Source organism: Citrus sinensis, chromosome 4 (assembly GCF_022201045.2).
Source record: "Citrus sinensis cultivar Valencia sweet orange chromosome 4, DVS_A1.0, whole genome shotgun sequence".
NCBI classification, from domain to species: domain Eukaryota; kingdom Viridiplantae; phylum Streptophyta; class Magnoliopsida; order Sapindales; family Rutaceae; genus Citrus; species Citrus sinensis.
The window spans coordinates 25889486-25915983 of NC_068559.1; the positions used below are offsets into that span (position 1 = coordinate 25889486).

General features: G+C 36.0%; 2 protein-coding genes across 5 annotated transcripts; both read right to left on the bottom strand.

The window, feature by feature from the left end:
* Window positions 1–7544: 7544 nt before the first annotated feature.
* On the bottom strand, window positions 7545–13161 carry LOC102628557 (uncharacterized). 4 transcript variants are annotated; one of them, XM_025100855.2, is made up of 3 exons: window positions 12995–13161; window positions 10194–12328; window positions 7545–8107 (listed from the first exon to the last, which is right to left on the bottom strand). In XM_025100855.2, the coding sequence occupies exon 2, from the start codon at window positions 12312–12314 to the stop codon at window positions 10347–10349; it is 1968 nt and encodes a 655-aa protein (XP_024956623.2). In that variant the 5' UTR covers window positions 12315–12328; window positions 12995–13161; the 3' UTR covers window positions 7545–8107; window positions 10194–10346. The 4 variants fall into 4 exon arrangements, with proteins under 4 accessions (XP_024956623.2, XP_024956625.2, XP_024956624.2 ...); XM_025100857.2 differs by having other exon boundaries at window positions 10194–12383; window positions 12995–13130; XM_025100856.2 differs by having other exon boundaries at window positions 12916–13126.
* A 3579-nt stretch (window positions 13162–16740) lies between these two features.
* LOC102627862 (actin-related protein 3) lies at window positions 16741–22334 on the bottom strand. Its single transcript, XM_006483933.4, has 9 exons — window positions 21835–22334; window positions 21218–21677; window positions 20375–20521; window positions 19478–19570; window positions 19253–19372; window positions 18969–19079; window positions 18515–18640; window positions 18292–18390; window positions 16741–17430 (listed from the first exon to the last, which is right to left on the bottom strand). Exons 1-9 carry the CDS (start codon window positions 21879–21881, stop codon window positions 17350–17352), a joined length of 1284 nt encoding a protein of 427 aa, XP_006483996.1. The 5' UTR covers window positions 21882–22334; the 3' UTR covers window positions 16741–17349.
* Between the last annotated feature and the right edge of the window lie 4164 nt (window positions 22335–26498).

The window sequence follows — 26498 nt, forward strand, 5'->3', positions numbered from 1 at the left end:
TAGTGCTATTGTATATTACACGAGCAGGCCAATAAGGATCCCTCACAAAATTGGCCATATTTTCCTCATATTCTACGGTCAAAACCATTTAGCCTCACAGCAACAGCAAGTCAGCAACCATGCACAAAATTGGCCGAAGATAAACACGAATAGAAACAGCCAACACCAACAGAGAAGCAATCGGCAAAAATGCAACTGGGAAGACAAAATATGGAAGGAAAAAAATCAATACCTGCGGCTGGTAGTGGTGGCTGTGATGGCAGAGTGATGGACTGATGGTGGATGACAAAGTGGCAATGGAGAGTTGGAGACGGTGGCACTGACGCTGACGGCGCCGGAGGGGGCTGCACTGCGCTGCTGCCGCTGCACGAACGACTCCCGTCACAGCCGCAACTGAGCAAAACCGAGTCAGCAAATGCAAACGAGAAGAGATGATGCCGAGTGCCGAGTGCCGAGGGGCGAAGGTGACAGACTGATGGTGGGTGCTAGCCGACGGTGACGGTGGCAGCGTCGCTGCTTATGCCTTTGGGTTTGGGTGTTTTACGATTTGGGGAATTAGGGACTTTCGGATTTGGGTGTTTTGACTTTTGCGATTTGGGTTTGGGTGGGTAACTGGTTTTAGTTTTTTTTTTTTTTATTGGGAAAACGGGTCCGGGTCCGGGTTTCAGGTTTTTAGTGCTGAACCCGGACCGTGCCCGGATATGTCCGGGTTTTAAATTCTGAAACCCGGATCCGCTTTTCTGTATATGCAGTCCGGGTTTTGCGGGTTTTTTTGACACCCCTAACTGCTTTACTCTTCTCTGAATTGTTGCCGTAAAATATCGTGGAGCCCTTGTACTTTATATTATTGAAAATTTATAAATATAAGTATTACGAAACTTTCTGCATTGTAAAATTTCATTCAGACTCTTGCACTCTATTTTATTTCATTGAAGCCTTTAGAGTATAAATTCATCCCCTATAATTTTTAAATTCTCAAAATACCCTCCATTTAAGTAAAATATCATTATAATTAAATGGATTATAGTTATAATTACAATTACAATAATTATTTTATTATAATTATAATTATAATTTTTAAATGGATTATTATAATAATTATTAATAACAATAATAAAAATTTATAATTAATTAATCTATTAACAATAATTAATAATAATTTTTAGTTAAATTGTTAATAATAATACTAAACAATAATTGTTATGAATAATTAATTTTTGAATAATAATAATAATAATCACAATAATTAAAATATAATAATTATGATAAAAATTAATTAAGGATTTTATAGTAACCTTCAAGGATATTAATTATCAACAAAAATTTTAAGGATATTATCATTCATCTTCTTTATAATATCATCTTATAATAATTAATATTTTCATGATAAAAGGATTAACAAAATAAAAAGCAAATTTCCTTTGAATTCATCCATTTCCACTATTAACTTCTTTTCATAAGCAACCTTCATCGATAATTGAAGCCATCATTAGACTCATCATAGAGAAAGAGAGGGAGAGTGGGGAAGAAGAAATGGGGAAAAAAATGAAATGTTTACAATTTTATAGTGCATTCACTAAACAATAATCAAAATTAGTTGGAAACATAATGAGTTAGAATCGAAATGAGGAATTAGAATCAGAATAATTTATTTACTTGAATTGCAAGAATCGTAATTACAATGAGCTATATTACTATTTATATGTTTTACTTTGTTTTAGAATCAAAATCGGAATGAGTTAAATTGTAACAAATTACTATTAAAAAATCCTTAATTAATTTTTATTGTAATTATTATTTTGTATTTTAATTATTGTGATTATTATTATTCAAAAATTAATTATTAATAATAATTATTGTTAATTATTATTATTATTATTATTAACAATAACTAGAAAATTATTATTAATTATTGTTAATAGATTAATTAATTATAATACTTTATTATTATTGTTATTAATAATTATTATAATAATCCATTTAAAAATTATAATTATATTTATAATTACAGTTAAGGGTGGGCGTTTGGATCGGGTTAACCTAAACCGAACGAAACCCGAAATTTTATTTTGGTTTTGGTTTGGTTTGTGTTAAGTATAAAAATCCAAATGGATTCAAATTTCCAACCCGTTCGGCTTGGATTTCGGTTCGGGTTGAACCCGAATCAAAATCGAGACCCGATCGGGTTAGCTGAAAAAAAAAAGTCAGAACACCAAAAAATCAAAACCCTTATTTCCTTTTTTCTCTTCTTTGCACTCCACATCGAGACAAGCACAACCTCAACCCTAGCACACTCACAATCTCACTCACACACACCACCGGTGTCAATTCAACTATGTTCAGGTGCATCGGCGTTGCAGTTTCAGATTCAAATGTTGCCTCCTTCTTCGTTTCAGATCTAGTCTTCTTGGGCCCTTCGCTTTAGATCCAGTCACTGCCTCCTTCTTCGTTCGTAGTCGTTGGGCGCACAATGTGATGTTAATGTCGGTGATGTTTACGATTCCGATGATGTTATTTTTAGTGATGTTTGGAATTTCATTTTCGGTGATGTTTGCATTTCGTTGCCTCCTTATTCGTTATTGTTAATTGAATGCATGTTTTTGGAAGGATTTGGTTTTCGGGACTTGGCAAACAAATCTAATCTCAGCTTCTATTCCTCTGTTGATACCCGTTTGCACTTATCCATTAGAATTTTATTCTGACGTTGCAACTCTCTGCATAGCAACTGTAGTTTGTCTTTAACAAGAATGGCTGCATCTATTTCAGCGAGAACTTGTAGTGTTGGCAAAAACCCGGGTCCGGTCCAGGTTTGGCCCTGCCCGGGACTAGACCGGATCAATAAAACAGCTGCCCGAACTTGGATTGTGCCCCATTTTTTCACATCCTGTCTGGGTCAGGCCCGGCACGTCTCGGGCATGGGTTTTTTATCCGGACTTTCTCTGCCCGGATAAATTACTGGTTTACTGTGGTTATTAAAGATTCCAATGAAATCAACCTTGCAAACCATTCCATTTACGGCAAATCAATTCCAAAACCAGCAAAGCCTAAAATGCAAAAGTTTGATATCCATGGAGCAATGTTTGTCGTTCTTTGCCAAAAGAATAGCCTGAAAAACGTGAGTCGATGATCTGCACTGCGTGGGTTCGAGTGGCTGGTGCTGGGTTTACTGCTGGCTGCTGCTGAGGTGGCTTCATGCATCGTGGTGGTGTGCTGGCCGAGTTTGTTGGAGGCTGCTGCTGTGGTGATTTCGCGTGGCTGCTGGGTTCGCAAATCGCTACTTTGCTGCTGGTGGTGGTGCTCGTGGCTGCTGGATTCGGTGATGATTGGTCGTGGGTGCTATTGCCGTGCTGGTTTTGATCGGTTAGGTAATGGCTGCTTGAGAGATGTGTAAGAAGTGCAGACTGCACAACATTTAATTTCAAAGATTTTTTTTAAGGAGAAATGCAAATTATGAAGAAATTTGTGCTATTAGAACGAAAAAAATGGATTGATTTGCAGATTTTTTATTTGAAAAGGATTCATGCTAGAGAAAGCCAAAAGCAAGGAATAAAAAAGGAAAAAAAAAAAAAAAACAAAGAACCATAGTCATAGAACAGCACGTGAGGGCTATCAAATGGTGCTTAAAGCACTCAAGAGTCAAGATCTAAGCCAAGTGGTGGTCAAAGCACTCAAGAGCCAAGAGCTTGAGTGATTTTGCTTTTTGCAATCAGATGATGATTTTGCAGGATGTATAAGACGCTTTTGCAATCAGTGCTGGCTTGGAGTGTTTGCTGGGGGTGTTTGCTTTTTGCAGCCGGCAGCTTGTGTTTCCTTGGAATGTTGAGTGGTGGCCTTTAGCTTGGAGTGTTGGAGAGCTGGAGGTGCGGCAGCCGTCAGCAGTGCTTGTGTTTGCATACAAATAGGATAGAAAATTAGGGTAAGTTTCAATTTTGGGTGTATTACATTTATATTTTCTTTATTTATTATTTTTTTTTTAAACTTATCAAAACCCAGCACGGATCCGGGTTCCGGGTTTTTTGTGCCATAACCGGAACCGGACTTGGAAGTATCTGGGTTTTAAATTACAATAACCGGACTCGTATTATTTGTATATGCGGTCCGGGTTTTGCCCGGACCTGATTAGCCGAGTCTGGGTTGGGTCCGGGCGGATTTTATTGCCACCCCTAAATACATTCTAGATTATGCCTATTTGCTTAACATCAATTTCAATTGGCCTTGATATGTGCTCCAAACTCTTGCATATATAGAATTGAACTTTTATTTTTATTCTGATTTAAGATTTAAGATTTGAGAATTTAAAATTTTGGTTGGTTAATGACGAATGTGTTAAAATATATGTTTCTATAATGTTGATTTTTATGATAACAAACAAGATTAAGAATGATAAATCTTTTAAGCTCAAATTATTTTTTATACATTTTAAATAAATCATTATTTTTACATTATAAAGGTTTTATATTTAATAAAAAAATGATTTTATGAAATTGATTGTTTTTATTCTTTTTAAATAAATCATTATTTTCACATTATAAATGTTTCATATTTAATGAAAAAATGATTTTATGAAATTGGTTGTTTTTCAAAGTTTATGATTTAATTGAAAGAATTTTGAAAACTTTGAAATAAACAAGTATTGCTTGAAATTTTGGAGAATGACTTATTTGAAAAGTGTCATAGCATTTTGGACTATACCATAATTTCAGAAAGTTTTGGGATTAACAAAGCATTACATAGAAATTCTAAAATTGGACCTATTTGTAAAGTTTCATAACATTTTGGGTCGTAATATAATTTTATAAAGTTTTGGGATTAAATTATAATTTTAGAAAATATGTCACTGTAGCAGTTACTGTAGAAAACGGCGATCCGACATCTTGATAATGACTCGCCGACATCTAACAGAATTGAAGATTAGCCTCTGAACCTAAACGACGATCCGACAATTTTGATAAACGGCTCGCCGATATCAACCAGAACTGAAGGGTAGTCTCTGGACCTAAACGGCGAACCGACATGTGTGATAAACGGCTCGCCGATATCAACCAGTAGCCTCTGGACCTAAACAGCGATTCGACATATAGTTAACGGCGACCCGACAATTTAAAAATCAGCCCCAACAGTCATATTGACTAGTCAAAAGACGATCCGACATCTAGTTAGCGGCGATCCGACAGTGTGCAGAAAGTCAATAACGGCTAGTTTTCAGCTCCAATTATAAATAAGCTCAATCTAATTCAACAAGAAGAATTCCAACGATCATCATTGAGCAAAATATTGAGAATACAACTTTCATTGAACTTTAAATTCTTATATTCATCTCATTCATTCACACATTGAGCTTTCAATTGCGATCAAACACATTGTGTGTGAGAGATTCATTTGTAATCTTTTTTTGTAAAATCAAGTTAAAAGATTGTAAGTATTGGGATACACTTGGGTTAAAAGATTGAGGATAATCTCTTGTTGTAAAGGTCCATTGACACCTTAGAAGTCAATTGTAAGCGTTTGAAGCCTTGGGAGACTAGCTTAGTGAAATTCTCAAGCCCGGTGAGCTTGGAGGCGTGGACGTAGGCGGGGATTGCCAAACCACGTAAAAATCATTGTGTTTGTTTTCTCTTCCCTTACTCTTTTAATATTGTGCATGATTGAATTTATTGTTTTCAATTTGATTAAGGCAATAGATTAAATTGTTGAGTGGTTTGCTTAGCTTAAATTTTAAAATCTCAATTCACCCCCCCTCTTGGGTTGCCTAGTTAGTATTTCAGAATGTTTGGACAATCAAACTATTATAACCTGATTTCAACTCAAACTGAAATTTCGATCAGAATTACTAACCCAAACCGAACCGATTTAATTTCGATTCAGTTTGGTTTGGGTTCGTATTTTGAACTCGATTGGGTTGAAACCCAAACCGAAATCCGAACAACCCGAATCGAAACCTAATTTGCCCATCCTTAATTACAATAAAATAATAATTATAATTATAATCCATTTAATAATTATTATATTTTATATACATGGAGGGTATTTTGGGAATTTAAAAATTATAGGGGATGAATTTCATACTCTGAGGGTTTTAATGAAAGAATATAGAGTGTAAGGGGCTGAACGAAATTTTACAATACAAAAAGTTTCACAATACTTATTAATAAATTGTGAATAATGTAAAGCACAAGGGGCTCAGAGATATTTTACAGTAACAATTCAGCAAACGGAGAAACAGCTGCAAGTTACGTTAACTGTAACACGGGGGATCCGATCCGGATCCATATAGGGGGATCCTATAAGGATATATTGACAACCTAGGTTCGTATCCGAGGATAAGTACAGATCCTTGAGGACAATAATAGACGGCAATTAAACTTTGCGTTTCTTTCAAATATTCGATATTCCTCCATACATCCGGTGTCATATAAACGGGACGAATTTCGTCGCCGTAGCCGGTAAGTGCTAAAAGTTAAAGGCTTTCAGAATTATATACCGCTGCCTTCTCCAACTTGCTGAGCTTTCAGCTTTGCACTCTTGAATTCTGAATACGACATTAATTTTTGTAATTAGACTGACATTAACATTTAACCGGCCCGGCCGGGAACTTCAAGTTGTTAAATATGACATGAACATTCAGTATCGGGAACCACGTTGTGTATAAAGTAAAGAAAATGCACAAGAAACTCTTTCAACATCATCAAATCAAGGGCCAGTGCACAACGCTGGCATTTGCCTTGAGCTTTCTGAAACTGAAACTGAAACAGTAACAGCACAGATTGGCTGATAAAATACATAACTATAAATTATGGAGATAAAATTTTTGGAATTAAAAAAGATTCCTGAAGTGGCAGAGTAAACTGGAGGATTGGTCATCAGATAGATGGAACAGACGCGTACACTACACAGGCAGTTGGAAATATTTATACATGGAACTAACAAGAATCAGTCATACCCAACTCCTAAATTACATGACAAAACTAAAGATTCACAAAGCAGAACTGGATGAAGCGAGTGATCTTGTAAAAGAATACAAAAGCCAAGAATAATGCACGAGAGAGCATGCCATGCTAAGTAAAAATTGCAGCTGCCAGTGCGGGGAAAGGCAGCTTTCCACATTAAGCAAGTAGAAACCCTCAGAACAACATAGTCAGGTGGGTATCTGAGATTATGCCTCCTTAAAACTCATAATCTCATTCCCCAGACAGGAAACCTAATGTACATTTGAGCAGAACATTTCAAATCCTCTCCATAAACCACAAAACTTTCATCCCTAATCACTTTTCTGGTATACAAAAACAGAGACAATGATCTATCTATCAATAAAAATCCATCGAAAGAAACGGTACAAATGAAAATCAAATCTGATTACAACAAATTCATACTGCATGACAGAGGAAATGTACATGGAATGTGGCATCATGCCGTCACCTGCAACATTCTCAAAACAACCAAAACGCTCAGTTCCAGCCCAATAGAATGATGCAGAAGTCCACAATTTACGACTCCCATGTGCAGGTAAACCTCACAACTTACATAGACAATAATAATAATAAAGGTTAAAAAAAAAGGCACACTTCCAATGTTCCTTTATCTTTTATGTTGAAACTACAACTAGTTCTACACATGTTACAATAATCAATTACAAGTGAAACAATTCCAGGTTACAAATTACTAAAAGCTCATCACTGACTATCCTAAATCAGTTACACTGCATCAAATGTAAACACAATTGTGCCTCAAAGTCAGTACAACAGTCTTACAAGCTCACAGCGAGCCACAAATAGTCAAATAAATAATGAAAGAGGCCTTTACATGTGATGGACCTAATACATGTAACTCAATTTTACAAAAACATGAGATGATGCTTTACAAAATGGTATATAAACCTATTAAACAAAATCCTTTCCATTTTTTGACAATTTCATGGCTTCAACTATTTCTAGGCATTCTCTTCCAGGAGAGCAGTTCACACATTCTTAAGGGCCGCTCGAGGGGGCAAAAAAGTGAAAGCCAAAATTGTCAAGGCTTGTTTGCACACTTGACAGACCAAAGCCAATATTTGAGAAAGCGAATGAATGCAGCCCAACAAACACATCTTCCTTGGTTGCTACTCCACTCCCTGAATATGGTGATAAAAAGAAAGCCCCCATGTCAATAGACTTGGAAAAAGAAAACCTACCAGCCAAAGAGGCCACTAAACTTTCCTCAAAGAGCACTACATGATTTTAGTACCATATTCCTACAATCAATGAATCAATCACAATCACCCATGAATGGGGACCTCATGTAAGTCCTACATGATAAACAGCCCAGATTTCATAACAGGGAAGTAAAGCCCTTAACTGGAAGGTGTTTTGCTCTCTTTGATCAGATAGCATATCAAACTCAAGTACGTCCAAATCCACCCATTCATAACAAAAGTTTAAGGGAATCACACTTCTACAAAACACAAATACATTATTTGCCATGTGAATTTACTAAAACTACCGTACCCGGCTGAAACTCACAACACCAGATATGAGAACTTTTCATTCTAGGATAAACCATAATAAAATAATATCATACACTAGAAATTAGGTAAAACTTTCTATTATACTAGTTACCACCAAAATAACGGAACTTCTAAAATATATAATGATTTGGAAGATAGTTCTTTTATGGCTAAAATAGTGTTTTCGAAGAAGAAACAAAAGTTCAAATAGCTGTTTTAATATTTAAAAGTATATTGATCTTCAAGAGAACTAATCAAATTAAAATAACTAATTGAAACTTCAAAGAACAATCACAAACAATCAGTAGAAAGAAAAAGAAAGAGGGAAGCAAGAAAAGAAAGCAGCCAACCATGCCTTCAAGAAAAGCTTCTCTCTCTCTCTCTCTCTCATTTTTCTTCGTGATTTTTTTTCTTCTTTTCGAGTAAAACCAAAAAGATTTTATCCGAAGGACAAGAAAAAGATATAAAAAAATTCAAAAAGGTGAACAAGCAATCCACTGAACCAGCAAACGAATCAAACAAAAACAGAAGCACCAAAAAACAAACACTACTCACGACTTCAAGAAAAGCTTTAAGAATCAGATTCTTAGTTGACATTCACTAAGATACGAAAGAGAAGATTGGAAGCCACTTACTAGACCAACAACTCCAAAAATTGGCCACCATATCCACTTATCCTTACCCCCAATTCCAAGCGAAAAAACCTAAAAGAATTTAACATTCCAAGTAATCCACCAGTCCATAAGCATAAGCAGCACCACACATACATTGTGGATATAATTCAAAATGGGAGGATGAATAACATAGACTTTAATAAATAGTTACGATGCCCTAGCAATATTTGAAACATTGCTAGTATGACTTGCTGATCAAATAAAACTCACTTGAAAAGAAAATAATAAAGGCATGCTACATATCAGCTGTTGCTTCTTCTGAGGAAGGTCAATTTGATGGGAAGATACAAAGACCACATATTAAACATTGTCAAGTCCGAGAGAAACCCCTGAAGTAGGACTTCATTTTCTAAGATAAGACTAAGAATCATTAATTAGTTGACCATCAGTGGTTCGCACAGAAGGAACAACATCCTCCATCTTGACTTCTTCATATGTCAGCATCATCAGCACCATCAGTAAGACTCAACTATTCTAATAAAAGACAGATGAATTCTAATTCCAAATTCAAATCTAAATGTCATTTGAAGTGATACAAAGGACCCAGAAGGCAGAAGGACACAGCTATCACATGCATCGGTTTAAATATTAAAGTCATGCACTGACTCAGACTTACGAGCACCCTTTAAATACAATCCCAATAAAAATAATGGGTTGGCATGGAAAAAAAACCATATTCTATAATCAACTATAAAAAACCATATTCTATAATCAACAACTACGAGAAGACACAGGTGTAGAAAGCAATACGGACAACTAATTCAAACTATGATATAATTAGAGTAGGCTTTGTAACATGTGACCAGAAGCCCCAAAACCATTGTCTCAGAAATAGATTCAGTAGAATAAATATAAAGCCATTGGGATACTCGGCAAGGATATCAAGAGTCCAACCCTAGATAGAATATCCCCATTGGCATGCAACTCAAAGTCACTCATCATTTTTTAACAAACAAATAAGTGTTGGCAGTAACGTTTATAGAATGCAGTACGAAAGAATAGAGAATCTATGCTTCCCTTCTACAAATATGAGAACTTACTTTTCCCTCAAGAAACCACTCTGCATTTAGGCCACAGTAACCAGGAAAAGCGATAGGTAGAAGCATTGTAACAACCCAAGAGCAATACAGTAAGATATAGAGAATATGAGGTCTTGTATGACATGCCACGGAAGAATGAAAAGCGTGACTCTGTCACTCTGATGGTAGCCGTCTCCTCTTCCCATAGTCCACATCTCTCGATCGAGATCTGTGGTCTTCATCTGGGATTGCTCCGGACCTGCTCCGAGATCTTGAAGACGATTGCCCCCTGTCCCAGTTGTCATCATAAGTTGAGTCACGATCTCTTTGTCGACGATCACGATAACTATCTTTTTCTTCCCTGTGTCTGTGATCTCTGTGATCCCTTTCAGATCTGTCCCAGTCTTGTTCCCTCTCCTCTCGGTGCCTCCTATCTGTGTTCCCAGACCAGTCACGCTCAGAACCACGATCCTTTTCCCGGGAGGCAGTAGTTGACCTTGCTCCTTTTTCATGACTTGCCTCCCCATATCCATAATCAGAAGCACCATCATCACCACCATAACTTGACTCCCTTGTCCTTCGTCCATGTTCCTCTCCCAACCATCCACCCATGCTTGAGTCAGTCCACATCCCTGGATGCGGTCCATCCATTCCAGAAGAACCCATCATACCCATCCCATTAGCTGCCATTCCTCGGTTAAAGAATGCTGGGTTGACATGAGGAGCCACCCCAGCAAGGCCCATTGCATTAACAGCAGGAAATGAAGGAAGCATACCAGGAAAACCTGGACCCGAAAAACCTCCATAACCACCTCCTCGACCCATGTATGTTGGATCAAACCCTCCCATCATATTCTGTGGATGCATCATACCACCCGCAGGACCCCCAAAGCCAGGACCTGCAAGGCCTTGTCCATAACCTCCACCAGCAGCATGTCCAACACCGCTTCCAGCTCCAGAACTACTCCCAATCATGTTCCTTGCACCCATGGGCCCTCTTCCCCTCATCGCTCCACCACCAGGACCTCTGTTGGGTACACCCTGCCCACCTCGTCCCCAGCCACCCCTTCCAAAATTCCTACCTCCATCACCACTCTGATAATTCGTGTTACCACCTCTCCCACCACCGTCGTTCATAGGTCTGCTTCCCTGATTCTGTGACTGAGGTTGGCCTTGGTTTTTGTTCATGTAAGAAGCTCCCATCTGTTTCAATGTTTGAGGAGAAGCAAAAGCCACAACACATGGTCGTCCATTGAAAACATGACCATTCATTCCATCTTTGCACGCAGCTGCAGCAGCTGCATCAAAGAATTCGACTTGGCAATAACCTTTGGATTTACCACTAGCTCTCTCATCAAAAAACTTAATCTCCTTGGCCCTTCCATACTGAGACAAAACACTTTCAAGCTCCGCATCAGTTGTCCACCAATGTAATTCTCCCACAAACAGCATTGTCCCACCATTCTCTAGAGGAGGCCGGATTTGATTCTCATTCACCATTACACGATTGACATTTGCATTTACACCCATTTGATTAGCTGGAATCAGAGCACCTTGAGGACCAGCAGCACCGGGATTTAGCACAGGTGCAGGCTCATTGGCTACTCTTCCCGGCATATTAGAAGGATCAACTCCAGTTCTTGAGGGACCTGACGTAGACCCTTGAAAACCCATATTTCTAACATGGGCATCATGAGTTGTCTCTTGGACACTCCCTTTTTGTGAAACAGAAGCTCCATCTGGGTAATTACCAGATCCCATGTTTGGTCTGTTGACAGCAACCTGCACATCATTTTGAGCAGGAAAGTGAGACCCAGCATTGGTGTACTTTCCTTCAACAGAAACCCCAGGGATGTTTGACCCTTGTGAACCCCCAACTTGAACTCGTTGCTCGGGAACATCAGTTTTCTTAACTTGAAGTCTTCCATTGCCCACACCAGCGGATGGGGGAGGTGCCTCAGGCTGCTGAAACTGCAATAAACCATCTCCGACATTAACATCATTATATAGATCATCATACTCATCATCTTCTCCCATCAACTCTTCATCTGCAAGAGCAGGTATAGCTCCACCTCCCTGATACTGCATCTTTTGAGCCCCTCCATACTCGTCCTCCTCATAATCTATTTGTTCTTCAGCCATCGAATGCACTTAAGCTGACCAAGTTATATCAAAATAAAGAAATATTATCTCTATTCCTCCCATGCAGAACTATGAACAAAGATAAAAGACCATTCAAAATTGTTCTGCTTCTCTACATCAACAGGTTTTAGAGCCAAAGATCACCCATATTAAAGACTAACATAGCTCAAATTTAAGAAGAATGTGATTCATATGTATAAACACATAATCAACACTTATTAATACAAAAGATTCACTACCCACCAAGGAATACATTTAAGAACCATAAGAAACACTTCACCATCCATCCTATAACATCACAAAAAAACACAAATCTGCAACACCCGCCTGGTAAAATTACATGAATTACACAGAAACCCTACCCACAAGTGCAAAAATAACATAAATAGGACAAATCTCCAACACCCACTTCATAAAGTCAAAAGGACACAAATCCTTAAAAACCTTTCAAATTACATCATACAGTAAACAAAAAATTACATTTATATAACAAAAAATTACATATATATTTCCCTAAAATGAAACTGAAGAACATCCGGATAAGAAAAAATAATAATAATAAAACGCAGAATCGAATCGGGTTTTATTTAGGTACCCTTACTCTTATCCCCTCTGAAGATGTGTGTTTTATTAACCCTTTAGCTTAAAAAACTAACAGCGCTTGAGCAAATTGTATTCACCTTTCTCTTGTTCTTTGATTTCTGTTTGTAACTTTGCTTTCTGCGCTGGTTGCACAGTGAAACCCTTATGGATTTGATTCAGGTTTCGTCTTTCCCAGTCGGGCGAATGGCCAATTACATGATATCTCAAGTCCCTATAGATTTAATTTAATATTAGTTAAATAAATTTTTAACCAGGCTTCTCGTAATTTCCAATATTTTATAATGGAGAGTTTTTGCCGAACTCAATTTCATGCTATTTTCATATTTTTCATTTGTGTAATTACACATTTTACTAGCATATAATTTCCTCAAAATGAAATATTTTATGACATTAGAAAATAAAATTTTGGAATATAGACTTTTTACATCTTAACGTTTCAACTCAAATAATGTATTACATAAAGTTATTAAATCATTGACTCTTAGATGTATTATTATAACATTTACTTGATTGATAACTCATCGCTTAACATAAAATTTTATGTTGCTTAGTACTATTAATATTTTAAATTAAATATTATCCCATTAACTAATTATTATTATTATTATTAACTAAGCATTAACTCTTAGACATTTTCACTTAGGAAGTTTGTTTGATTTGTCTCGAACGAACAGTCCAACAGTAGTAAAGGACAAAAATAACATTAAATAAATAAATCTTACCATACCAATGGGCCTTTACTCTAATGAGAGAAGTCTTACATTTATAATGTCGAGTGTAAGAGTTCGAGCCTCTATAAGAGTATTATGGAGGTTAGTTTCAGTATTCCCTCAATTATCAACTAACTGAGTGGAGACAGTCTCTCCGTTACGAAATGTGAATGGAATAGATACCCCTCGAATATTATAGAGGGTTTAAAGTATTTGGTCAAGTACTTCAGTGAGTTAATATAATGTGAATAGAGTAGTCATCCCTTGAAATATTGTAATTGTAATATTTGATGAAATATCAACTAACTGAGTGGAGACAGTCTCTCCCTTACGAAATGTGAATGGAGTAGGCACCCCTCGAATATTATAGAGGGTTTAAAGTATTTAGGCACTCCTTGAAATATTGTAATTGTAATATTTGATGAAATATCAACTAATTGAGTGGAGACAGTCTCTCCTTTACAAAATGTGAATGGAGTAGGCACCCCTAAAATATTATAGAGGGTTTAAAGTATTTGGACAAATATTTTAGTAAGTTAATATAACGTGAATGGAGTAGGTACTGAAATATAAGTGTGCAACCCAAGAGGGGGGTGAATTGGAATTTTAAAATTTATCCTAACAAATCCACACAACAAGCAATCTAATGTCTTAACAATAATTGAAAACAATAAGTTCAATTATAGCACAATAATTAAATAGTAAGGGAGAAGAGAAACAAACACACGAATTTTTACGTGGTTCGGCAATCCCCGCCTACGTCCACGCCTCCAAGCGATTCAAGCTCGAGGATTTCACTATCTAAGCCTTTCCAAGGCTTTAACGATTACAATTGACTTCGAGGTGTCAATGAACATTTACAACAAGAGATTATATCTCCAATCTCTTCACTCAAGTGTCTCACACACTCAAACTCTTACAAATGAATTGAAGAAATGAAAGTTACAATAAAACTCACTCAATGAGTAGATATTCAAAGATGAAGAACAATGAATGATTCAATGATTTGTGTTTTGCAAGTTGAAGGCTCAAGATATCACGTGTGCTTTTTGTTTTTGTTTGTTGGAGAGCTTCAAAATGAGTTGGATTTGAGTTCTTATAGTTTGAGCTCGAAAACTAGCCGTTACTCACATTCCAGGCGTATCCGGTTTGCCGTTTATGGAATTCAGTAAGCCGGATTTATGTTACTGTTAAGGCAAAATTCAAAATTTTGCCTAACCGGCTTGCCGGATTCGGAATCCGGTAAGCCGTTTTCGTTCTGGATACATTCTGCCCCGAATCCAATTTTTCGGTTTTTATAACCGGTAAGCCGGATGCTACAGTAACCTGCTACAGTGAAATTTTTCTTAAATTTTCAGTTTGACCTCAAAACTTTATAAAACTGTAGTATGGCTCAAAATGTTATGAAATTTTACAAATAGGTCCAATTTCAGAATTTCTAAGTAATGCTTCGTTAATCCCAAAACTTTTTGAAATTATGATTTTGCCCAAACTTTGTGAAATTATAAAATAACCCAAAAATATTTAAATAGTTTCAAATAGATCCAAATCTGAAATTTAAAACACTATCAAAGATTTTGAAATTACTTTCATTTTAGTCCAAAATGCTTTAATTCCATAACATCATTTTCTTATTATAAAAGCACAATTCATAAATCTTTACTTAATAAATACATGTGGTTTGTTATCATCAAAATTAATATTTATAGCCATATAGGTTAACAGGTACCTCTTAAAATATTGTAATTGTAATATCTAATGAAATATCAATAACAATCTCTGTATAACAAAAAAAAATAAAAAATCTTACCATAAAGATTGAGGACAAGAGATAAAGCCAAAAGGGGTAGTAAAGTTATTTAGGATGTGATGATAGCGATGTATCATGTCTATAATGTACTGTCCAAAATTGTGTTAATAATAAGATTGACAAGGGGTATTATATTATCTTAGGAAAAATTAACAAAGTTTCCGCCTTCTAATTGGATAATAGGTAACCAAATTTCTATTCACTTATTTATTTTCCAATGTTGCCCTTCAACTTTAAAGTCTGAATTTGGATTATGAAGATCTTAAAATAAAATGTTTAGAGAAGAGCTTAAAGGCATACCTTCCCTTGGTCTTTTTATTCAGTCAAGACGATGAAGGAAGGCAGGAGACTTGCAGAGTGACATTGAAATACTGACAAATGTGGATGAGAAATAAAAGCCCTTCGCACGTGTATATGGGGCTTTTTTTCCCACGAGTTTCTAATTGTAAGTTGCACGACAAATGTCGGTGCGAAATAAATCATGTCATGATGCATCTCTTTCTCGCTTTTAACATTTTCGGGAAAATTCTATTAATAACTTAAAAGTCAATTTCAAAAAGTATTTAATTCACCCATTTTTTTCAGCAGTAAAAAAATAGCAATAAGGTTGTCAAATTATATAGGCAATCCACATGTCAATCGCCTGTTCATTAGCCGTGGGTTGGATTTTTTACTTGTCGATTGGTTTTTCATCGTTCATGATAAGTTATTCAAGGATTAATCATTGTCCAATTTTTTTTTTACAAGTAGACTACTTTTATACTTATATATAACTTTAAGGAGTCCGACTTTAATATGTCAAGGACACCATATTCGACAATCTAAACAAAGTTAAATAGTTAAAAAAAATTAATAAAAATCAACAATATGAGAGCATTTAAAATTATTCAGATTGTGAGATACGACGTCTTTAAGCCACAGCTACTTTCATAAATTTCCTAAGTGCAGATACGAAGACGAAAAGAAATTGGACGCAAGCTTCTCACCTATATCGATCAGAGTCCCACCTTCAGGTTGGTAAATGTCTGGTTTAAGTAACCTCTTTTTTTCCCCAAAGGATTAGTTTTAGGTAACTTGAAGCATCTATCTTACAAAAGCATAATTTTCCCATTTGTTTTTGTAACAAAACTCCATCCTAAACGGTGATGTGAGCTTAAAATTGGTATTGTCAGGAGAGCGATGCAACCACCCGCAAGACATAAGTTTCAGGTTTGTAAAATCATAACTGTACAATCATAATTGGCACATAAATCTTTACCAACCATAAAGCTCCAGCTGCATATGGTGCTACATTGACCTGGGCTAGATATGTAATCCACAGCAATTGCGATTTCTAAAAATAATCATCATTATACAAGTTTCCTCTTTCCTGAATGATTAATGTACAGAACATGTACCTCAAAAAGAATTTAAACCGAGGGAATTCACATAAACAAATTTCTAACTCAAAGTACTACTTCTTCCATTACTCCAAACAATATCACCTAAACTTCCTACCTCAAAACGTACTTGGTGAAATAATCTCTCCCAACCAAAAGGAAAAAAAGGGGTAAAAATAAAAAATTTATCCATCCTTCTAAGCTGAATACTTCATATGCAGTTTCAGCTCAGTCCCGGTTTACCAATTTGATAATTCTCTTGTGTTCCGAAAGTGCCAGCAGGGCTTACCCCTTCCTACCATTCAATGAAGAAAACCCGGTCTACCCCTTATCAAAGAATCAACACAGGAAATCCATTTTTCTTTTTCTCTCAACTGAGCAGCATCTAAACTGAACACTTTTTACCATGAGTACATGTTAACACCCAGCAAAGATGTGAGGAGTGACGTCAGCATAGGTTTGAGGCAACTCATGTAACCACATAAGGAAATGCTTTCATTCTCCTAAACAATCAGCTGAAATTGGCCTTTGAATTAATACATTCCCTTGAAAACGGGATTTGAACGACATATGCTTGCTCCATATTCTTCATACTCTGCTTTTGTATGGCAAGCCTGTACGTTGAGCAGAAACCTCAAAATCAGAGTTTGGTAATCCAAGAATAATATAACTCCATCATTAGTGATCACAAGCACAAGCAATACACAAATCAGCCAGCCAAATTGTAAAAGCAGGTAAGTGTGAACGTCAAAATTTATCTAATTAACCGAGTAGAAGTAATTGAATGTCCTCTTCCTCTCTCCTACAATTTTATCCAAAAAGCCCTTGATCCAATTATAGAGTATTTATATCTTGGCCTAGTTAAATTATATAATGAGAGAGCCATAGGTGTCATACTCCTTGAATACCAAATGAGTGTTATACGTAGGTGATTATAAAACGAAAAAGCGAAACTTAATTAATTCAACCATCAATACCAATCATATGGGCTTTTATCTCAACTTAAATATAAAAAAAAAAAAAAAAAAGTATACTAGTTCAGATCATAAAATCAAATACCAGACGACAATCAGGAAAACCCATTCGTTTACAGTTGACTATACCTATGAGGGAGCTGCTACCTTACGTTAAACGTATGGTAGCAGCTCCCTACCTATTAATATATAATATGGATCTAAGGCTTTCAGAGTGGGGAGAACATCACACTAGAAACATTTCTTTGAATTTAAACCCTAGATCAAAAGAAACCATTAAACAACCCCCCCCCCCCCCCCCCCCCCTCCCTTCCCCGGTTTCCTCTTTTTCCCTTTAAAGAAAGGGATCAGAAGAAACCTTCAAATCTAAAAGAGGCAGTAAATTAGACATGCAGCAGACATACAGGAAGGAGATCTTGGGATATGAGAAGAAAGCTGAATATGGGCTTGCAGATTCAAGAGAAATGGGCACTATTCATCACAGTTTCAAACTGAGCATACCGCAAAAAATTCAGGCGTCGAAGCTAGTACAGAACCACCAAACCACACTGCATATCTCTGAATAGCATGGCTGACAACATTAACTTCCACAGGTTGTGCCTAGAACCAATTACAAAAGAAAAGAGAATGAACAATCAGCTTACCATTTCTATTGTTAATAATCATCAAAGTTTTCTCTAGTATAAATTTAAAAGTGATTCACATAAATGAAAGAAGTATTTACTTTTACTTCCCCACCAAGTCGAGCATCAGATGCAAGAACCCGGGCATCCACAATCTTCTTCAGATCCCGTTGCAACCTTCTATGGAAGTCCTTGAACATAGTTGAACCTCCAGATAAAACTATATTCTGAGATACCAAACAAAACCAATTACTTTGGAAAGCTCACAAACATGAATATCTGTAGATCTTTAAATTTTGCCAAAACGGAGGTATAACAATAAACAAAGCTAGATGTAATCACACTACAAGGAGCAACGTAGGTATGGATAGTTAAGAAAATAGGCAACCAGTATATAAACTTAAGGCACAAATGATTGAAGTAAATTTTCATTGGTCCTGCAACGACCAACAAATCGGAGTCCCACCTCAACCCTGGCAGTGCAGGTTATTCTTATGGTTTCATTGTGATTTATCTCATCTATGCAGTCTTTTCCATTTATAAGCTTATAAATACCTTATACAAAGCCCTTCTTGTGTCAATTGGTGCAGACTGGATACATTTGTCTATTACAGCCGGTAAAGGAGTGGTAAAATCGCTGCTATATATCTCAGGATTAAAGAACACCTATCAAACAAGGCAGGTCATCAGAATGTCCAGCAAAAAGCAGCATATGAAAAGCATAACATGATTTTGCATCGGTCATCTTATACTACTGAGACTTCATTTATTAGAATTGGAAGAATGCCTAAGGTGCCGTTCTGAAAGATAAACAATTCTCTAGATAGAAAACAACCAACCTCAGGGCCAAGAAATCGTTCATAACCTATATCACATGAATATGGTGCCCCTGTCTTCGGTTTGATGCCCCTCCATTGCTTCAAATATTTTGATGGTTCTTTGTCATGCTTGTTGTACTCCTGGGAATCACTGAAGGAATCATCTATGTTTCTCACGCACAACATAAATAATCAACAGAATTAAATTACAGAAAAATTCAACTTCAACTTTTCAAGGAAGCAAACCTTGACAATATCTGAACATGTATAGCAATACATTTCCTTCACCTTCCGAGCTACTTCAAACGAGTCTTCAGGTGGTACATTCTCACCTCTTTCCTACATTAAACAGTGAGTAAGAAAAAGAAACTGTGAGGATCAAATTATTAACGTACAATTTATCTTGACTTGTGAACATGTCATTCAATAACCCTTTCTGAAGTCTAAAAGCATGATGATTAATCAACATTAACCAGTGAAACAATCGCTATTAGAGGAATCATGAGAAAATAGGAAAATACCATGGTGACATGTCCCAAATCACAAGAAATAGAGATGCATGATAGACTGTCACACTTTGAGGTTGGATTTACCTCGGTACACAGAGTATAAATAAGGTGTTCAAATTCACAAGAATTGAAATGGATACAAGACGGAAGAATCACTACATTTCTCAACTCAAATGTCCAAGGAAATTAATAGAGTCCAATTTATTTAATAAAATCTACTCTTCCTCTCAAAGCTATTAAGTGTTTTATTAGTCACATTCTTACAATTCAAAAGGCCAGTACATCAAGATGCTTCAGTAAAATACATCACAGGAGTGCACATTATCATTTTAGCCCTTATAATGCAGCATTCTTGGCATTGTATTTTTTACTTTTGAGGATAAGAAATTACAACTTGAACAACTAAACAAAAGCACTTATTATTGATCCATGGATTAGAAGATTTCACAGGAGGTCAGCTCCACCTCTTTCACCTAATCCTAGGCTTATAAAAGTCTACGAATCTTAGACAATTAACAATGGAATTCAAAGGGAAGCCATGATCAGAATTAAATCAAGAACAATGACTGCCCAATAAAGTAAGCACAGACCAGTGAATTTATAGTCTATACAGAGGGAGACAATGCAAGCATACCCGCATGAGCTGCTGAATGAAGAGAGTGACATCTTTTCCAGCAATAGGAATCGACTTAATGCTGCTCCCAATGACATAGCCCTCTGCGACTGGTACTACATAAGTAGCCCCATCTCCAACATCCACAACAACTCCTGTCATCTCACACTAAAGTGAACACTATATCAATCTAAACGGAACAATATTGAGAAATTAAAAAAAGCCAAACAGGTTTGGATTTTAACTATGGTCTTACAAAATAAGAAATACAAGGAAAACAAATTTCTCATGACTCTTAAATCATAAACTAGTAAACAGGTAATACTTATGAAAACTTGTGCTCAGACATCTGTTGTTATGAATATCTATTTTCAGAATATTACGAAGAAAAAAGACAAATCCTAAAAATTTTACTATGTCTTCTATTTAAAAATAATCTCAGTTCAAATGCTTCTAATTAAAAAAAAAAAAAAACACTTTCATAATTAATGTCACTTTTACGAATCTCATGGTTGGGCCTCCTAGTGCTGTGAATAGTATCCAAGCTCAGTCATGTCCTGCATCGTGTACGTTGCAAATCTTCCCTACCTTTGGGTTATCCAAATAGCCGCACAAATGCACAATGTTATCAGAAGTAAATGTAATACGAAAGCGACCATGTACTGCCAAAGGAGTCTTATAGCCTCACTAGCCAAATCATTTTCATCCAAAAAATTTTAAAGCCCAACTCAATGTCACCAAAATTAAAAGAAATTGTTAAAATGACAAGCTCAGACACTGAACGTAACACACTTCAATCCTAATAAACTAAAAATTCATGAACAAAATAAAACGAATACATTTAATTATAGTTTAGACACCAACCTTAGATGTTGTGTACCCAGCTGCAAGTGCAAGCACCGAATTCACAGCAATATAAAGGCCAGGAACATTAAAAGTCTCAAACATGATCTCACCAGTATACTCTCTACTCTCAGGAGCAGTGAGCGGGCTCTCGGTCAACAGAAAGTAGTGATCCTCTGGATCACAACGCAAGTAATTAAATATACACTGCTGCCAATACCTCTCCATAGCATCCCAATTATCAACCTGACCATGCCTAATAGGATAACTAAGGTTATAGGTACTACTAGATCGCGATTTTGTGACTGCTTCATCTCCAATAAAGAAGTCAAGGTCGGCCATTACGCCTGCGTTGTACTGTGCAAGCCAATTGGCCTTTGACGAAGATCTTGATTGATTTAAAAACGACTCGTTTACAGCTACTACAGTCGGAAGAATAAAACACGGCTCTACATTACCCGCAAAACCCATCTTAGTATACCTGCAATACAACCCAAAAAGCAACAACAATTTGAAAGTTGAAGCAAGTAAAAATAAAGAAATAACGGAACAAAGACCAAAACCCAATAGGAGCATTTCATCAAACAGGTTGTGTACGCATTCATTCTCGTAAATTAGTAAAATGAAGGGGAACATACCCGGTGCCGTTGTCGATGACGACGGCAGGACGAGAAGTGGGGTCCATTGTAAAGAGAAAGGAGGTGAGAATCGTGGTGGTGGTGGTAACGAGGGATCCGCAACTGAGATCCGAGAGAAGGGTTAAGGCAATGGAACATGATCGTGAAGAAAGTGTTGGTGATGGTGATATACGAAAGACTTGAATCGCAAGTGAAAGGAGCGACTCAACGCACGGCAGCTTTGTAAGTTGGTACAAAATCCAACACCCATTTCAACAACAACATCGATAATGGAAATGATAAGCCTCGCTCATCAACTTCTTCATCATTGCTATCACTGTCTTTTCATTTTCCTCTTTCTTTTTTTCTTTCTTTTTTTTTCTCCCTCTCTGTTTTCCCTTTTGCCGTATGTGCGAATTGTGATCTCGACTACGATACTTTTCTTAGCTATCAATTAAAAACTATGCACCGCGATAGCTGCCTCCACATAGAGACGTTCTTTTTATCTTTTTTCCCTTTTTGCAATTATTTAGACCTCACCAGACCGACCTACTTCTAATGTGCGATCTGTCGATTTGACTGTCATTTAGCTTGACGCTGTATCTGGACCGTTTCTTTTGTTGACCTTTTGACACGTCGAATTCGTGTTTGTTTCTGCAACTCCGTGGGGCCCACGAGAGTGGTGTCAGACTAGCCGTGCATTGATACGTGGAGTTTGAGTAGTTGAGTTTACAGCGGATAATTTCTTTTGGTTCTTTAGTCGTGGAACCCGAACGAATTGGTGAGGAATTTGATGGCGCTGAAACCAATGAGAATTCAAGGACGTTTGGTGCTCATGGTCTTGTTATTTTTCCTCCTCTGAGCAGTCGTGCTCCCCGCTAAATATTCGTTACAAAAAATAAAAAATTGCGAGTAAGAAGATCTAAAATTCTAAATTCTAGTGAAGCCAATATAAAATAAGCGAATGAATTATTATGCACATTGGATCCATCTGCATTTACTTCATCTTTGATGAATATCGTTTAAAGGTTAGACAGATTCAGCTCCATACATAGTCATCCCAAATTGAACAAAATAATTTATCATAACAAAAAATAAATCATGACTCAAAAACTGCATGATCTTCTCAATTTAATATAAGATCAGACCAATCTTTATATTCACACACATTAATTACTAACCATTTAAATGTGACTTAGGCTATTAGTCAAGTGGTAAAACACTATTTTCTCTATTTTAGAATGCAAGATTTCGAATCAACAAGAAGCTTATCATTTCTTGTAAATATTTTTAGTGATGGAGCAGATATTGTCTTTATTGCTCATAAAATTATGATTAATTAATAATTATATTAATTTATACTATTGTAAACTCCTAATTGTGATATTAAAAAATGAATTTTGGAAAAAATAAATAAAAATAAAAATCATGCATCAAACTTGTTGTAATGGGCCAACTTGGCCCGCGATCAGCCTATATTTGGTGGACTATGCTGCAGGGAAATAGGCTTAGTGATTGGGCTGAGCCTAAATTAGGTGATTTACATTTTTTATTTTTTTTGAAAAAGGTGATTTACATTATACACGCTATTTTGTGAGAGGTCGAATCTTAGCAATTTTGGTTGCATTACAATGTTTTCACTTATAAGGAGTGGGAATAAGAATTCTAAAATCATAATGAATGAGGTGTTTACTTATAAAATTAAAGTTTGGGAATTGAAATGAAATTATAGAGGCCTATAATTTCAGGAATCATTATTAGAGTTCTAATTCCTAACAACCACTTATATTGTAACACGTGTCCCAAGAATTATTCGAAATTGGTTTAAGTACAAAAAAAAAATTCAAACTTAAATTGAGATATAGAGAATTTTAATAACATTATAATGTCGCATAGAAGACACGTGATTACTTATGTGACCTAGGATAAACTTAACATATATGACAATGAAACCAAACAAATGAGCAACGTGTGATTACTAACGAAATCACATGCCATAAATGATATAAAGGCAAAACAATTATAGATCTGATGATCCAAAATTAAAAAAGAGAAAAGAACGGTGATGATTTAGATCTGATGCCATGTCTCCCGCTGTACTTTTTAGCTTATAAATAAGAGCCAAAATCATTGAGAAAGAGGCTTTTGGCAAGTTTCTATCCAAAATCTAAAAGAAATCAAAAACATAAATTCTAAACTCTACTTCAAACTATATGACATGAGAGTTAGAGTGTCTTTGACATGTACACCCAGACCTCACTTGGTGGTTTAAAGCATCGAAATGAATACTCGATGAGGTATAACGCTTTACTTTAACTCTAAAAATTAATTTAATTTTAGTGATTGAATCACCTTCAGTTTTCTATCCATACTAAAATTTTCATCATTTATGTTTTATCCTCAGTTAAAAAAAAAGACCGTGGTTATCATAGTCATTGCCTTTGCTGTTGTACGTCGATTTTATTGCTACTAGTCATTGCCGCTTCTGTGCTGCTGTCGTCACTGCCATTGCCGAGTTGCTATTGTTTTGTTGCCAATCGTGTTGCTACTATTGCCGGCAATTAGTTTTTCGTTATTTATTTATTTATCATTATTATTATATTATTATTTCTACTATTGTCATCGCCGTCATCGTCATATTATTGTTGTTGTTGTTGTTGTAGTAGTAGTTAATAATTTTGTTATTGGTACTAATAATAACTTTTTTGAATAATAACAATGTTACAATATTATAACAAATAATAATAATAATTATGGTAATAAATTAGGGCATATCAATAATTTATGATAATTCATTCAGATTTCAAAATAAAATAAATACATTAATACCAATAAAGCTCATTCTTATTATAATTCATACAGATTATAATAAACAAATTATTCTCATTTCAATTCTTCATCCTTAATCGAACTCGTCCCTAACGTACACAGAAACGACGACGTCGTTAGTGATTTGAAATGGGGAGAGATCTGAAGCTAACCAAGCAATTCCGAGGCACCATAATCCACGCAACTTAGAATAAAATACGGCGTACATCAGAAGAAAATCTGCACCTGTATAATTGCATGCGTGATCACGTTCGTTAACTCTGGTTGAGCACGTGCAGGTGACACGTGTTCGGCACTTGCGATACCCAAACTGTGCTCGCAAAACCTGAGCCACCACCGGCAGTCGGTGCAGTGCTTGTCAATTTTTTTCTTTTTAATTGCCAACCATTTCCCATTCACGAGTCAGGATGTTGCACTCTCTCATTCCTTCTTTCCTCCGATGCTGTCTTCTACATATCTTGATGGGCTCCAGTCACAGAAAATTAATATGCATAATAATTTATTGCAAGAGAGCAGGTGCTGCTATAATCTAATGATTTTGCTTAATACTTTTAAAGCACGAGCAATCACATCCCGAGCCAAAATGAGTCAACTGATGGAAGCTTTTAATTTAATTTAAATAGAGCAAGCGTTTCTTAGAGAGAGATCCGTGTTTGGCAAGCATCAAACACAGATGATGATAATGAATGATGATGATGATAAATTGTCGTGACGGTGGTTAGGGTTCCAAAAAAATCAGAGCTTTAATTTATTAATCATTATTACTACTCTACTCTATGTAACGTGCTTTTCCATCACCGAAACCTAACCCACAAAAAAAAAGCAAACAGAACCAATTTAATTTCTCGCAATTTTGGTCTCTGTCGCGTGAGTTAATTTACTGAAACCAGCAGCCAGCAAAACAGAGAAAGCGTGCCTATCAGTTGAGATGAGCTACTAATTGAGTGGTTGCAGCATCCCCAGCAGAGGAGCTATTTTTCGTGATATACGGAAAAAGAGAGGTCAATATTTGTTGAGGAAAATATTGAATTATGACAAAATATTATGTTGACGCCACAAAGTTTATTCTTCTTAGCATTCTTAAATACAAGTAAGAACATTTGCGATGATTATTTTAAAATAATTTAAAATTATAAGTTATTCAGATATCATCATACGGTAATATTGTTGATTATAACATGAACAATATCGTCAATCAGATAATTACTCTTTTGTATGTAATTTTTTTTTTTTGTTGGCTAAATAATTTTATTTAATTGACAACTTAAGTTCAAATAAGATATCTTTTCTTTTCCTTTACCTGCCCCTTGAAAAAATTAACATGCACCTTATGTTATGTATAATAGATAAGACTTGAGAGGCAGGCCATTATCTATACAATGCATACTTGTGACACAAAAGCAGCCCTCTTAGCTTATGAATCCCAAAAATCTGTAATATCCAATTGGGGGGACTCCCATCCGATGCTCAATAATCGCTTTCGCACAGGAAATGACTTCAGCACCCTCAATCAACATCAAAATCAACCAGTTACCAACAAAAAGATCAACACTTGGGGGCAAAGTTGTCATTTCGATCGATCAATCACGACCATGGGCCACGGCCCGAAAAGACTCCTTCCCCTCACCCAACGAACATACTCTTCCCCACCTCCCCAATTACGGCCTTTTCTCCAATGCGCACGTTAGCTGTCTTTCCCATTATCATAGTATATGCCAAAACACGCGCGAAGAAAATAAAAAAAAAACAAACAAATAACATAAAACAGAAACAAAAGAGTTACGAGCTCATTAAAGCAAACGGTCATTGCTTTTATTACTTGCAAGTATATTACAGCTAACTTTAATAAAATAACG